This window comes from Siniperca chuatsi, linkage group LG18, assembly GCF_020085105.1.
Source record: "Siniperca chuatsi isolate FFG_IHB_CAS linkage group LG18, ASM2008510v1, whole genome shotgun sequence".
In the NCBI taxonomy this organism is placed as follows: domain Eukaryota; kingdom Metazoa; phylum Chordata; class Actinopteri; order Centrarchiformes; family Sinipercidae; genus Siniperca; species Siniperca chuatsi.
Window position 1 is genome coordinate 11,467,807 of NC_058059.1, and position 16,784 is coordinate 11,484,590.

At 38.6% G+C, this 16,784-nt stretch overlaps 1 protein-coding gene across 10 annotated transcripts in view; it reads right to left on the reverse strand.

The window, feature by feature from the left end:
* Positions 1-721: 721 nt before the first annotated feature.
* Positions 722-16,784, reverse strand: part of znf618 (zinc finger protein 618) — a 34,457-nt gene continuing 18,394 nt past the window's right edge. For 5 of the 10 annotated variants that reach the window (XM_044173415.1, XM_044173414.1, XM_044173412.1 and 2 more), the window contains 10 exons: positions 15,951-16,031; positions 15,343-15,432; positions 14,154-14,243; positions 13,793-13,882; positions 12,213-12,290; positions 10,534-10,578; positions 9,670-9,747; positions 8,395-8,607; positions 6,921-8,020; positions 722-6,453 (listed from right to left, as the gene is read on the reverse strand). In XM_044173415.1, coding sequence (XP_044029350.1) covers positions 5,905-6,453; positions 6,921-8,020; positions 8,395-8,607; positions 9,670-9,747; positions 10,534-10,578; positions 12,213-12,290; positions 13,793-13,882; positions 14,154-14,243; positions 15,343-15,432; positions 15,951-16,031 — 2,414 coding nt within the window. In that variant the 3' untranslated portion in view covers positions 722-5,904. The remainder of the gene's footprint in view (positions 6,454-6,920; positions 8,021-8,394; positions 8,608-9,669; positions 9,748-10,533; positions 10,579-12,212; positions 12,291-13,792; positions 13,883-14,153; positions 14,244-15,342; positions 15,433-15,950; positions 16,032-16,784) is intronic. The other 5 variants (XM_044173421.1, XM_044173419.1, XM_044173416.1 and 2 more) reach the window with 4 other exon arrangements.

A 16,784-nucleotide genomic window follows, 5' to 3' on the forward strand; every position in this document is an offset into this window, starting at 1 on the left:
GCAGGTAAACTTGGACGCATGTGCTGCAAATTAGGCTTTGGTAGGCAGCACTGGTGTTGGAAGCAGCGGAGAAGACAAGAGTGCGGGTGTTTCTGCATGGCTGCAGACTGCTGCACCTTGGGGGCTGACTGACCCGGGTGCAAAACGAGGGAGAAAGACAGCAGGCTGTGATGAACACTTGCTCGCTCTTTCCCCTCTTTCTGTCTCACTCCCTTGCTCTTTTGCCCTATTCATGGCCCCTGGGGAACCCTTGCACGCACCTTTAAGCAGCCTCTGTATATTCACTCCCCATGTGAGTCTTCAATTGCTCTGCCCTTATATAGGGCCTCTTTCCCCTCTGCATGTGTTTGAGGCCCTCTGTCTCTCCCTCTCAGCCACTTTGGAAAGCTCTACTTCATTTCTCTCTGGGTGAGAGTCCTCATTCATACTGAACATTAGCAACCAGCCTCATTTTTACAGGAAGACAGTCAAATATCTTCTCCAGTTCTTTTGATTCATAAATACAGAAGCAAGTTTTCTAAACATTTAACTTCACCCCTTGACTGAAAAAGAAACTTAAATCTGGAATGTGAGCAGGGAGTTTAAAGCTTTTGAATATACACTTCTACAAACTTTGACTTGGACTTAGGGCTTTGACTTCCAAGGTCGTTCACCATCCTTCCTCTCTCAGCACACACTTACACAGAGAGCTATCATTCCTCTAACTGCATATACACCAGTCTGACAGATTTGGAGTTTATTCACACATCACATACTACAGTGGGTAATGTATTCAAGAAACATTGAACAGCGCTGCCACATATGACACAGGAAAAACAAAAAAAAGACACTGAACCCTTTCTTTGCTATTATATAAAAATAGTGTTGCTACAAAAGTATAAATTAGGCTTACTAATAAGACAACTCAGATCTGAAGCTACACAGGAATCTGCTGCCAAAGTGCGATAAAAAAGACAAAATTAATAGAATCAAACACATTTTTTGCATTTTAGCAGAGTATAAAAGGAAGTAATGCCTGTAAAATAGGATGAAAGCAACACTAATTTCTTAACCTGAATTGATAATACAGACTATAATCCAGAGTTAAACAGAACAGAGCTCCATGTTAGCATTCTTATACCATATTTTACAATTATTATCTGAATAAGTTAAAATCCTGGAACAAAATAAAACTTACAGCTGATTTCAATTTTCTAATAACAGTATCTAAGTTGAGTTTTCTATTATATCAAAACCTTTTGAAATGCTACTGTAGAAAATAGAGGTATAATGTTATTGGTGTTCCCTACTGTATCTCTGTAATGAAGGCTCCCCCTTGTGGCATAAAAACAGCAGTTCTCTTGTATTTACATAATACATCCACTGAAAATGGATGATGTCACTTGATGACTCTTGATAGAGTGTCTTAAGGTAGCGTCTACTCATAAGCCAGTGTTTCTCATCAGATGCAAGTGAATCATGTGGCTCTAACGTTATATATCAGTACTCTTATTAAAAGCATGCATATCTTAGATATAATTCTCATTTAATCAACAGAAAGAATGCTATTTCTAAGTAAAATTAAGTTGACATCATTACGTCAACAATGGCATTTTGTCCCAGAGCATATTCTATTTAAAATACTTATTTAAAAACTGTAAGAAAAATCCCTTCATCAATTCAATCAAGGATTACTGCTAAAACCGCAAACCAATGTACAGTATTTTGACTACCGGATATCTTTGACCAAAGCTAAATTTGTGTCAACAGCTGATTTCCAATCTTTAAATTACAACATTACCTTCTGAGTACTGAGGTAAAACATTGGATTGGTACTAAATATAATTTACAGCAATTTTCTTTTTTTTTTACCAAAATATAAAATGTGTGACATAAATCAGACTGAAAACAGCAGTATACATATTGGTTTCAGGAATGCAAATTATCACAATGAAATGATGTACATCTTGGTTGCACTAAATGACGTCATTCTCCCCAAGCAGGGATAAACTGTTAAGACCAAACCAACCCAGACATAATAATAACTTTCAATGTAAAAAAAAAAAAAAAATAAAAAATAAACATACATTTTTGAAAAACCATTATAACTTAACACCCCCTCAAAATGTCTTTGCTGACCTCCAGTAGTTTAACTTCTCACCTGGCTGCAGTGATGTACAGGTGTACTCCAAGACCCCACGACATTGCTGTTGGGTGCAACAGAGCACATTTCTGACCACACCTAGAGGTTAAACAGGCTTGAAACCTTCAACCAGAGAGGACAGCAGGACAGTGCTTTTCAGCCTGGTGTGAAGTAACTCTTTAAGGAGAGAAAAGCATTTATGAAAACACTAAATCAAAGCTCTTGATAGAGGTAAGGAGGGCTACAGTCTATTAAAAAAACATCTTATATAGTTGTGAAACAGTTTTCAATGCAGAGCCATTCACCTTTGACTGACTGACATAATTTAAGCATTTTCAACCTTGTATGCATTTTTTCATATTTTATCATATAGCTGAAAACTGACACCAATTGCATTCACGTGGACTAAAAAGATTCTCATTTTTGTGAGACCATGATCTGTTCTTCGCTTTCCACTTTTGACCATTCACTCAGATGCCCTATAATTTTGCATGTGCAATGACTCACATCGTACTTACTGTGTCTTTTCAACCTAAAAGTAGTCACATTAGCCTTACGTTTAACAAAACTGCGCCGCAGCCAGCCTCGAAAAAGGACATGACGTCACACTTCTGACCCAGGTCATAAATAAATGTTGATCAGAGCAATGACTGTAAACCGTCTATGAGGGCGATGCAGCAGTTTTTTGTCTGTTAGTGTGATATTGTGTGAAACAAGGTGGTGCCACAGGGCTAGAATAGTGACTTCTCAATTTCCAAGTACATGTCATCAGAGTGCCTACTGATCGGCACATCTGTGAGGTCAAAGTTGAACAAAGGTAAACTCTGATCCATGGATATCACACCAAAGGGGCAGAAGTGTAACTTAACCGTAACTTAAGTTGTGCTGGGGCCTAAAGCTGGGAAACATGATAAAAAGAGATAAACGTGTTTTTTACTGTTGACAATGGGATGCTATTTTCAGTTATGACTATTAGTGTTTAATATTTGAATATGAAGTAGATGGTGTAGCCTCTGGCAATAAAACATTAACGTTAATTCTGGCCAAGCAGGAGGAGACATTCCCTGTTCATTCATGTGGAGCATTTGACCTTTAGGATCAAAAGACAATATTTAAGCTGCACCACAAATATTGATAAACAAAATCCAAATGAAAGTTTCATACCACAATATCAGTATTGATATATCTTCCTGCTTTGGTACGACTCCCATTGAAGATGTGATTTCTAATATACTGAAAAGACTCTGTAGTAGGAGTTTATACAGTGAATACTTGTGCTTGGGTGTGTTGTTGAAATAATTCCTGACCTGTTTCATAAACCAAAAGATGACTCCAAAAAGCATACATGTTCACTTAGTTCAACTTTGGCAACAAAGCACTTGTCAAATACCAGTTGTCAATGATTTTAAAAAGTCTACATTTGACCACTAGAGGATACTGTTTCCAATCAGCCACACGTCCCTTTGAGTCTACAAGGGTTGAAAAACAACACAAACAAACAAAAAATAAATAAATACAAGCTTTAGAAAAGATGGTGAAAAGAAGGCCATTTAACAGCAACAAAAAGGCATGGTGTTGGCTCTGACTGTAGGGTTTAAGGTGATTGCATGAAAGTGACTTAAGGCCCAAAAACAGAGATGACAAACTAGTACTTGACTAATTAGTACCAAAGGCAACAAACAAATTTACAGTATAACTTCCATTCATCCAAGTCATTTTAGGAGGTATTAGCTCATGTAAATGTATACTAGAATCCGTAAAAAAATAAATAACTTGACTTCATTAGTATGCATGTGTTGACTTGAGTGAATGTACTGGCAGAATTTGCTTCATCCTGAAAAACAAAAAACCCTCAGTGATCCATTTTTTTCGTTTGTTGCAAATGGCACTAACTGTATTTGGGGTGGAACGTTTCACAAAAGTCGTGGTTCAGTACAGACCTCAGCATTGAGGTCACAGTTTGGTGTGTTTTCGGTACAGTGAGGAAAAAGCATTGTGCCTGCTTGGGTGCACTCACTTCCTGAGAAAATCCCGTTGATTTCACAAACAGAAAATAATTTACCATTAATAATTAACTGCAGGAGCGTCTATTTTAGTAGATGAAGTTGGAAACTATGCCCTATGATAAAGCTTATTGCCTTGAAAATGGACATTTGTAGCTCACATGAGGAAGACAATGTTTAGATTAGAATGATAAATGAGGAAAGAAGAATAAATAAAATAATAACTTTCCTATGGACAAGTCGCTTCTAATTAAGTTTTCGGGAAAAAAAAAACAAATACACACACACACACACAGGGCGACCACACAAGGATTTCTTATTATTAATTATGAATTAAATCCTTGCCTACGAGCTCACCAAACTGATGGCTAATAACATACTGCTGTATATTTGATGACAATGCACAGGCAAAACGTCTTCGGTGTAAAGAAGTGTATTGATGCAACTTATAGTTGACTGTAGGTGTCTCTTTTCACGGAGCTGACTGACATTCCTGAATTACCAGCACTGGAAACTGTCATCAAGCCAGACAAAATGGCCTCTAGATGTCATTATTGTGTAGTTACTGACATACAAGCTGGGTTGTACCATCAAGTATTAGGATAATATAAGATTTATTTATCCAACTTGTTATTTAATTCCCTATTGGTGCAATCCAGCTACAGTATAGTAAGGCTGAATGAAATGAGTGTAAAAGTTGACCACAAACAGGTTCTAATATGATGCTGTCCTCTTTGTGCATATAAAAAACAAATATTTGTTACGAAAACTTAACCAAAAGTTTGATTTTATTCAACCTAACTTCATGATTTGTGCAAATCTAGCCGTTTGACTTGCATATCTAGCAGCATAAGACCTCTTGAGTTAATTTTAGAAAGAAAACAAACCATCGGATTACTTTTCTTTACAATTTGTAACAAAAAGGAAAGCATCTTATCGTTATTAATGTTTTATCAGCTGTTTTTTACCCTTTTGAATGAAAAATGCATGCTGTGCAGTGCATGCAAATGATCCACAGCTACATTTTTAGGCCACTGAAGCAACCGTCAAATTAGCTGGAATGATTTAGCTCTGTTACCTGACCATCTCCCGTGGCTGAATATGTTGAAAAATACAATTTTCAGTGTTACATGATAGTAAATCATAAACCTAGAACACTTAATTGTCAGAGGTGCAATGGCAGTGAGGAATCACCACTTGAATTTTTTTGTCATACGCCAATGAAAATAATCATTCTCCAACATACTGTACATGCTACAGTACTTACTGCTATATATCTCTTGGACATCTTTACTAATCTAGTAGGACTGTTTTCAGAGGTCTATGACAGTAAGTTCAAGTAGTGAAAGCTGACTTTACCTGATGTTGCCATCCAGTGAGAATAACAGCATTATAGCCTTTTAGCAGTTTAGTCATTAGGCTGGAGTAATTCAAATCACTGGTCGCGATAAGACCGAAAGTCTTCCTGCTTAGACGTGCATCCCAAACCGAGGGTGGCGTACCAAACAGGACAATCTTTTGAGAGTTAGCGTTCCACCCCTACATTTTGTCCAGAGTACTTTACAACAGTCCTTTCTCCATACAAAATATGTAATAGGCCATATTGTTTTATGGGTGTTTGCAACCTGTACAATGTGAGTTTCCTGTAAATATCTGTCTCAAGAAGTATATTAATGTTCATACACATTTAAGTTTACAGTTGGTCTAAACCTACAGTATATAAATAATAGTCTTCAGTCATTGGTTGGAGGTGAAGGTTTGGTTGGTTGGGTTTCTCTCCTAGCCCATGTTGGAGCGAAGAAAAATTAGTTTGTTCATCTCCTCGGCGGTTACCTGCTGCCTCCTCTTCATAGCCAGACTCTGCTCACACACAGTCACACACTCACTCCGTATGCCTACAGCAGGCACAGCAAGGAGCCACAGTGCCAGGCGAGCAAGCCTGGGGAACTTCTCACCCACTGCTGAGCTCCAGTACTGGAAGAGGTCAGGTGTGCCTTGGAGAAGAGGCTCCGCCAGGTATTTAAAAATCTCTTGTCTAACTTGGCTCTGACTCTCATCATTACCAGACACTGTGCAAGATGAGGAGGTCCCCCTTGAGGTGCCAACATTGTTACCCCCACCCTCTATGCGGCTTATTTTAGGGGTTGGTGGGCCATCAGTGTCCCGCTCTTCGCCACCTGAACCTCCACCACCAGTCATCCCTCCATCCCTGGTTTCAGCAGCCATTTCACATGCACGGGAGATTATGTCTTCATGCTGGTAGGCCGGCACTGAACGCAGCTTGAGCTGTGGGTCCAGGACCATGGCTACCTGGTGGGCTCGTTCAACCTAGAAACAGAGGAACATTTCAGTGACTTTCAGTCCATCCTAAAACCAATTACTCATTTCTACATTAATCATATATCAAAGCTCTTTACTAGGGCTGGGTATTGAACCTCAATACTTTTTTGGTACCAATTGTACCGACTGTGAAGTCAGCAAACCATCTTATTCAGGTAAAGTTCTTGCACAGCTGCTTTTGTTTAGACAACATTTTACATTTGAGAACTCTGGCTTCTTTTATTAAAGGAAAAAAGAAAACTGTTTTGTAGAATATGTGTTTAGGTAATGAGGTATTGAAAAAAGCACCACTTTAACAGTACTGAAACTCTTGGAATTTTATCGGCACCAGCATTGTTAGATTTCAACAATATCTAGTTCTATTCCTATCAGAATTTAAGTAATTTTTAAGAGGAATCTTATCACTTTGACAAAAGCAAAATATTCATTTAAAGATACGTAAGGTAAGCAAGTACCTTGAAGTTTTCCTTAAGTGCTTCTAGGAAGTAGTGGCAGAGTTTGCTAGCCGTACCAGTTCCAGCTTCTCCAGCTTTGGACGTGAAAAACTTCTCCAAGCGTAGGTAGACGGGCAGCACCTGCTGTAAGGTTGGTCTCCTCTGGCTGCTCAGCTCCAAAGCTGCCAGACGCAGAGGGGCCAGCAGACAAGCCAGCGTCCCTAGCAGATGCTTGTTGAGACCTTGGAGGAGAGGAGCTGTGGCCTTACTGCGTCCATAAGCCTCGCAAATTTGTTCAAAGTGAGCATGGACCTGCAGAAGAGCTTCGGCCATACGATCCCAGCAAGGAGGGGTGGGGCATTGTGCAGGGCTGCCCTGTGTACCTTCTTCAGTTGTGCTTGTGGATGTGTTGGTGCACTGTTCCTCACGAAGGGACAGCGTGGAGGAGGAGGCAATATCTCTGCATGTTGAGAGAAGCTCAGCCAACTCATGAAGACCTCGAGCCTGGAGGCTGCGCTTCCCAAGAACGGCCTGGACAACTGCACCGAGTGAACACCCCGCGCATCGCAAGCATATCCGGCCCCGCCCACCACCACCAAGTGGTGATCCAGCAAATCCTGCTGCCCACACTCTGGGCTCGGAGACATACACGGTGCGAATGTCTGACATCACAAACTCAGACAGCACATTCTGCACCCAGTGGTGAACCTGCTCAGGCCCTTCCCTCAGCTCAGCCTCCCTCACGCCGAGCACATAGCGTTTCAGTCTTGACCCCTCCACCTGGTAGGCTGTTAGAACATAGCAAGCATCTGGGCCTGATGTCTGAGAGTGGCACGTGACAGCGATGCCAAGTGAAGCATTGGAGCCTAGGGCACACGTGACTTTGACTTTGACTTGGTTGTACATGCGGGGCAGCTGGCGCAGTGCCAAGGCACTCATATTGCCAAAAGCATCACGGGTGGAGTAGGCACCATGACGAGCACCCGTATCCACTAGGGTCTGTGCCAACTTCAGGAAGTCCTTGCTGTTGAGCACGTTTAGCATGCTCAGATCTGAACACATTACCCGTAAGAGGCGCTCAGCCACCTGCTGTCGCTCCTTCTCAGGTAGTCCATTATTCTCTGCCAGCACAGACAGCAGATGGATGGTTAGGAAGGCAGAGCAAAACATAAGAAAGATAATTAGTGTTAATGTTTTTTTAATTTGATATATTGGCAGACAACACACGGTGTCTTAGAAGGGAAAAGGAAACACAGAATCATAGAGAATGATAAAGACATGACAATATCATGGAAACAAACCTGACTTTGATTTACAGACCAGATTCACTTTGAAATTAGGGAAAATTTAGAGGCTATACTTGGCATTATTTGAATTTTATTCACTTGAGAAAGATTATCTTATTCCTCTAGTGGAACAGAAAACAGTCACATGTCAGAAAAATATAATAATTCCATTTTTATGTGAAATGAATGAAGTTGATGGCATTACTTACGGCTAAGAGTGTGGTTTCTCTGGGAGATACTTTGAGGCTGGATTTGTAGTTTAACTGAGGAATGGGCCTGGGTCTGAGCCTGGGCCTGGGTCTGAGCCTGGGCCTGGGTCTGAGCCTGGGCCTGAGCCTGAGCACCTCTCCACAGCTGCTCTTGAGGACCAGAGGCTGAGGAGCTTTTGGGAGAGTCCACTTTGGTGTGGTTCTCATTGTCCGCTGGGGAGATACAATATGGAACATCAGGCAGAGGCAACAAAATTATATGGTTTTAATTGAGAAAGTTTATGTTAAGTGTTTCCAAGTGGAGAAAAATGTAAAGAACACAATTATGACACAAAATTAAACAAACAAAACAACTGTCAGCAAAGGAAAAGACAAAAATACATTACTTGGCCTTCCTGAGTCGGTCATTAACAAATTATGCCTTCAAAACCAGCTGTGCAAGTTTACAAAAAGAATTTCAACTGATTTGTTTCCTCAGTCAATTCTCATATAAGATCAGACACAAATCTTGCAGAGTATGTCATTAAATGAAGATAGTCTCACAGCAAATGGTAAATACCAAAAATTCATCATAAATTATCAACTAGTGTAAATATATTTTGTTTCCATTAATGAAGCCTGGATAACAGCATTTTAAGACTGTCCACATGATAACTGTATAATTCTAACTGCATGCAAGGACAGGCAACATGATTCATGCATAAGATGGTAAACAAACTGCACTTAAGTCATTTATCCAGTAAAAATACCAAACATTTGGTGGTTACAGCTTCTCAAATATGGGTATTTGTTTGATATCCTTGTTTTCATATCATTGTAAAATTAATATTTTTTGTTTTTTTGACATGTTGGCAAGACAGCAATTTTGTCATGACTTTCGGCTGTGGTTGCTTGAGATTGGAATTGGCCTTTATTTCTGATATTTTATATACTAAATGATTGATTACTTATATACTCAATAATCCGAAGACAATGCGCCTACTGTATATATACACATGTATGATGCACAAGCTTTTGCAACAAAACATTAAAAACCCCATCCAGCACCCTCAGAACCAGATCTGCAACAACCCTCATTACATAATATATTCCTTGGAACTCTATATACAAATATTGTGCTGTGTGCAAGAATTTAATTCCTACACCTCAATAAAAAATTAAGAATTATGTGTGATCATACAGACTTTCACATGCATGGCAGCCACTGAGGGTGTGTTCACATTCGGTATTTGTTTCCCTGTCGAGCTTAACATGCATTTGTAGTCGTGGACTCACCAGCGTGGGACTGCATGTGCTCCAGCAGGTTGTTGTAGAACTGGAACTGGATGCCACAGGCACCACATGTGTAGGGTTCTAAAAAATCACAAGGCCCAGAAGAGCATTGACTCTTTGTCGGAGGAGAAAATGAATACAGTGTGCATCGGTCCATCTAGTAGCCTCTATTATCCCTGATCTATACTGGATCAGCAGCTCTGGAAGTCAGTTCCACCAAGATGTTGTTGCTTTTGTGATTTTTGCAATTGTGAGGCAGTTTTTGTGTTACTTTGCAAATAAATGCAGCAATGTTTAAACGTTGTATTTTAGGGTGTACTGGTGACCTAGGGGTTTAAGGCGCTGACCATGTATCACAACGTCCCTGGTTTGAATCTGACCGGGGGCCTTTGTTGCATGTCATGCCCCCTCTCTATCTCTCCCCTCATTTTCTGTCCGTTTCTACTGTATCCTACCTAATAAAAAGGCAAAACATAACAAATAAATCAATGTTTACATCATTAAATAAAAACATTTAAAACATTTGTAGCAGCTTTTCCAAAAATCTTCGTCCACCAAAAGAAAACCTTGTAGCAGTATGAGTCAGCCGATGCCTAACAGTCAGCCATTACAAGACACGGCTATATCTGAGCACCATGCAGACATACAATAAGTCTAATGTTAAAGATCATGTTCAGACATTCCCTAGTGATAATGAAGCTAAATGCAGAAAATCAGTATAATCACAATTGACTATAGAGAAACTATTTGCACAAAAACAATGACGGATTAACAAAAATTTAAGCATACCAGAAAAAAAAAGGTGGAATGGGAAGGAGGCAGTGTGCGTATTTTCAGTTTTGAGCAGGAAGGTGGGGTTGGACTTACTCTGGGTTGTAGAGAAGGAGGTGGCCACCAGAGGGCTCGGAGTTCCTGTGGACAAGAGGACAGGGAGGGAGTTAAAACTATAGACACAGTAGATCATTCTCTACCGCTCTTTTCCCATGTCAGTGTGTTTAAGGTTTTTTGGGTGTTTTTTGTTATTGTTTTTTAAAAGGGAAGCATAATTTGCAATCAAAGGGCTTAATGTTTCTATGATTTGGTATAGAACATTACGAGACCTCACAGAAATTTTGATCAGTGACTGGTGGTGATGTAAACAGAATACAATTAATTTAAATACTGTATTTATTACAGGCACATATTGCCATCACCAGGCAAACAAAACCACAAGCAGACTGATGCAAAAGTGTCAGATAGGTGCAACCAAGATGGAGAATCATTAAAAAATAAAAAGTACCAAATAACAGTTATCATGAAACTCTTGTGTTGTATGACAACCAATTTTGAATGTTTGCCTGTTTAGGGTATAACAGAAGATGTTGTCCATGAAAAACCACCGAAGGTGGAAAAGGCATCCATAGAAAGGAGCACAGCTTTTAGCAGTTAAGTCAAGCACTGATGTATAGCCAGTGAAAACTTAAAGCCCCTGGAAACTTGGTTTAACATCTTAATCTTAAAGTCTTAAATCTTTAAAATATTCTATATTACATTAAATATTCCAGACAAAATATGCAACAAAGGTAAAGTCTGAAAATATAAACATCCTTAGGTAAGTTTAACGCTCACTCAGCTAATCTGCTTCATTGGGACTGTGTGGGTGTGGTTTGATCAGGTTTAATTAGCAGTGGCCTTGCAAAATAAGCAAACAAATCAGATTCTGATTGAAATATTGCTGATTGGTGCACAGAAATACATAAGGTTGTCACGGTACCAGAATTTTAAACTTCAATACAATACTAGTATAAAAAAAATTATACTCAATACCTTTTTCGATACCATGGCAAAAAATAAGGCAGACAAAATAGGACAATTTTATCTTTTTTTTCTTTTTTTTTTTATTAACAACCTGCACAAAGTGCTGGTACAGAAAGTCACTGACCAGTTGAAGCCTTGGGATGAAAATCTGATTGTAGATCTGTTTTTTTAAATATAGCTTCGTACATTCGATACTATCGAATGTATAATAAACAGAGATCTTATTGTTTTAAATACGTAGTACCTTAGAAATACATAATATCACAATATCTACTGAGAAACAACCAAGACTTTTGTAACTTTTGCAGAACATTTTGTGGTCATGTAGGACCTTTAGTTAGTTCATGTAAGGCCTTTAATTACAAGTCTCTTTTTGAGTCACTGCCATGATGTGTGGCAGCTGATATCAGAGCCAAAGGTGATTCAACATGGTTTTCAACAAGGTCTCCATTTTCATGTGTCTGAGTGTGGAGTAGAATAATAATAACATAGCTCTTGGACTTGAGTTTTATATAGTAACAATTGATGCAAGGTAGGTCACACAAACCTCTACATCCTCCATCTCAATTTTCAGCCCAGGCATCAGTAGCAAATCACTGTCTGCAAAAATACTGTTTCTGTCTATACCGACACTCACATATACCTGCTTTGTAGCACAACTGAAAATACTTCTCAGCATTTGAGCAGAAATGATACATTTCCACACAAATACACACACATCTACATAAAATAAGTGACTCAGTACTCACCGCTTGAATTCTGCGAGCTGTTTGTGTCAACCAGACTAGACTGAATTGCACTTTCCAGTTTCCGCCTGAATGGACTGTCTGTAAGTGAAAACGCAGGAAAAACAATGAGTGACATGCGCATGCTAAATAGTGGATAATATTCTTAATTCAAGTTCTGAACCCACACAACAGTTAAGATGGAGCAAAGTCAATGACATGTAATTTATTCATCTTAATGAATCAATCACACTAACAGCCTTGACAAAAGGATCCAAATGTTCATATTACATTTAAATATGGGTTTAATTCCTCCTCTTCATTTCATCTTTTTGACCCACTTCTAAGATGTGAGTGTGTGCCATGCTTTAAATAGTGGCAGAGCGCTTCTTTGCAGAAAGATTGGTAGGGGGGGGTGTCATGTACCACAAAATACAGTACCAAATGGGAGAGAAATATGATATATGGCAGGTGGAAAAAAGTTTTGGTGAAGCCATAAAGCATTATCTAAAATTGCCTGAAATGTTGACAATGGACTTTATGTAATATGTTAAAATAACAACCTAAAACACAAATCTTTGTATTTGACTTTACTTTGCTGAAGTAAATGCAAACAAAATGCATTTCATTTTGTTTTAGTTTGTGAATCTTTCTGGAAAAACAGCAACAGCTTTAATGAGGATAACATTTGGTAAGAGAATCTGTGCGGCCTGTATTAAATTTAGTTTTAATGTTATTAAACATTTTAACATTTTAATGTTTTTAGGTGCTCGAGGCAATTAAAAAAAGATTCATAACAAGAAAAATAAATGTTTCATCACTTAAACTGTGCAATTAACCATTCACTAAAGGTTAATAGTTACCAGCAGGGTTGCCACAAATACAGTGGCAAGGTGACCCAGAACCTTACATCCAATCTCTTATATTCTCTTATATCCTATTTCCACTGGCTCAGTGTTACATGCTTTAGCCACAGTGAAACATGCTCTTATGAATTTCTACCATGCGCTCACAGCAGGACTGTGATATTATTGTGACGGTCCCTGCCCTCAAATCCAGCTATGCCAATATCATAGTAAACCGACAGGCTGCACTTCTGTGGTCATGCTGGCGACAAGCGTCCCTTTGTCATTTTAAAAATACATTATTCAACAGTACAGGCAATACGTGTTTGGTTTCTGATCATGTTCACTAGACTGTCTTCCCATTTTATCAACATCAATCTCTGCTTAATTTTGATCCGACTTATTTCCAACAATATTACAATTTGTCATGTTTACACCCTCAGCCAATTACAAAGCATTTGTTCTACATCACCAATGACAAATATAATGTATATGATCAGTAAATATTATACTTGGCTCTGAGTAAACGGTAAAAAAAACAACAACTTACTGCTCTAGGGCTCTATGCACTGATATCAAGGTGCATTATTCTGAGGTTTGATGATCAAATTTTAATTAGGCACCATCCGGAGCAGGCACAATAAGTGTGTTGATAAGTATTCAGATTATGAGGTCATGAGGCATGCAAGCTTTGCTTAGTATTATACAATCAATCAACAAAATTACTGAAAAAATGTAGGATAAAAAAATTATGCTTACTTTTTATCTTACCAGTTTGACTGTGGCCAAATTTACTCATATCCATGCTACCACATTCCTGTACCCGTGATGCCTTCATATCGAAGGAGCCTACATCAAGATAGATTCTCAGAGTCATTTGTCGCTCAATACTCCAACTTAGACCAGTGACATCAAATCTGATTCCCACATCTGACAATACTGATTTTTTCCCCTCATAAAAAGGTGCATACTAACATGGTAAACATTTAAAAACAAAATTCAAGATGTTGGCTTCCATAATGTATGTTTATAAGAGGTTATACTTGTACAAACTAACACAATGACTAAATTAGGGACTTTAAAATCCAACACATTGTGGCTTTAAGCTAAACGGGCTCACCCATTGGTGTGTGAAGAGCAACATGCTCCTGGTATGGGTTGAAATACTTGTACTGCTTCCCACAAAACTCACAAACATAGCTCCCAGTTTCTGCAGACAAGAAAACACACAATTAAACCTTTGTTTTTATCAAAATCCACGTTAGTGATAAAACCTGTATCATATCAATTAGATCCTTTTTTTTATGCCTTACTTTACTAGGGAGAAGCAGAAAACAAGAGGTCCTAATAGGAAGGAACTGGTGATCTTTTCCCAAACTGGATAATTTACTGAAACTGTTATGACTAGAATCATGCAAACATGCATTTTTGAATATGCATTAATATTGTTTCTTGTTTAGATGCTTAAAAGTGTATTAACTTTCGCAGCCATTTCTTGCCATGTCTGTAGCGGGCTAAGAGAGTGAGCAGATTACATGTTCTGGTCTTGCTAATTTTGTTGCAGTGGGAATCTTTGTGCAGCCAGGTGGCTGTTGACAAGAACACCTGAAGTGGCTCTTGGCACACCACAGTGAAATCCTGTCTGAAGTCAATCTGTTGCATAAACAGCATGGCACAGAGCAACTATAAGACAAAAATCAATTTCTAACCTCCTTTATCCAGTTGGTTCAGGTTTAGTCTTCTCTCCATAATAATACGTCTGACTGAGCACCCAGCAGAAGGTCCCGCACCTTACACACCCATGTGACATCCAATTCGTTCTGACTCTGTTAATTCAATCAGCTGCATTTTCAGCTGAATTCCTGAGGTTTCTCAAATGTGTATTTAAATACTCTACAAAATATTTTACAGCAGAAAATAAAATATTCTGCTCTGGACTGATAATTTTTATGTCTGAATTTGTCTTCATGATCTTTGTAGACGATTTAAAAAGTAAGATAACGTTTGTCAAAATGTATTTTCAATATTTTGGAAACTAGTCCTAGAAATGTGTTATAAGGGGGCACAGCTACAGCAGAAATTCAGCCACAAAAAGCATTATTAGGGTGTCTAACTGTAATTCCATTTATAAACACCTCAAGGCTCCAATACCCGACTGAAAATTCCCATCTGAAAGTTTACATTTAGCAATACCTCAATATTAGAGAAAATAAAAATGCAGGGGGTCTCCCTGCATAGTGCATGGAGGTTCACGCTGTCTCCCTAATCATTAGGAGTCATTAGTGCAGTGACAAGTGCAGGCTTCCCACCTGCTAACACTGCCAATTGTGTTTGAAGGGACACCCGCTGCCGTCGGTTGAACCCGCGGTCTCTGCGGAGGTGGGCGAGTGCTTTTCCCCCTGCGAAGGAGGACTTTTGGATGTTCTGAAACCTTTCCAGTGTGGAGTTAGCTCATATGCTTAGGTGTTATTTTTCAACATGGATTCTCACCATGACGTAAGGTTGATCATTACAAACTGTGTCCAATTCACTGTACTGGACACAGATGGGCCTCAAGCTGTCAAACTGTATGCCACGTTTAAAAAAGAAAATTAAAGAAATGATGGATGCATCTAAAATCTATTCAGAATTTTAACGCCAAGTAAGCAAATATGTCTTGATGCAGATTTCTGATTTTCCCCTCTAAATAATTATTGAAATATAAGCATAAAACAAATGAAATCAAATAATTTTGAAACAATGGGTTACAGTGATCCCTATCTAATCTATTTCTTTTGGAGGGTATAGCAACACAAAATGCAAACCAGCAGCTGCAATTTGCTGCTTAAGCTACTGAATGTATAGTATATTTCATTAGCTTGTTCTGCTATGGTATATATGTGGAACTGACTAAAAGAAGCGTATCAAACAGTCTTACTTGGTCCAATTTTCTGGTAGGGTTCAACTGGCTCCTCCTCTTTAAGGCCATCCACAGGTAACACGACCTGTTCATATGGATCTGAGAGCGATGTGGGAGGGAGATCAGCAATTAGGTTTTCACTAAATAGTTACACTTTCATACAATGTAACTCGAGCTCTTTGACATATCATATTGTTCCCAGCATCGACATCCACATGTTGACCTACTGTCCGTACATTTCCTAAAACTTATCTTGCTACTTTGTCAAATGTTATTTTGAACATGCACATATGCTACACTCTCATTACTCTTCCTTTTGATGGTGTATTTAAACTAAATCACAGAATTTGTATTGAAGCTAAAACTGAAAAAAAATTAATAAATTAAGCTCACCATTTATTTTACAGCACATTCATTATAAGAAAACACATAATATAAACAGAAAAGTTGAGCAACCAGAGCATCTATCAGTATCCATATTTCTTTTCTACTTACAGTTGAGAATGGCAAGGGCATCCAGCTGTTTACTTACATATTTATACCTTCTCTACCTTATTACCCATGACTTTAACATGAGGGGATGCTCTTTAGTTAAGTGCTAGTAAGAAGGGAAAAATACGGAATTTTGTCAAATTACAATAAATTGTGAAATAGTGGCCTTTATTTACCTCTACTGAAATGACAACTAGTCTGTCGGAAATACACTTTACCTGAGACAGACTATTATTTTTATTATAGATTTTGCAGCGAGAGGCCAGTGTGAAATGGGAAGTTCACTTCTACATGGCTTTCCAGTTCAAGTCTTGGAGTTTCAAAGAAAAACATAAATTGTCATGCAAATTGTCCAAAAAC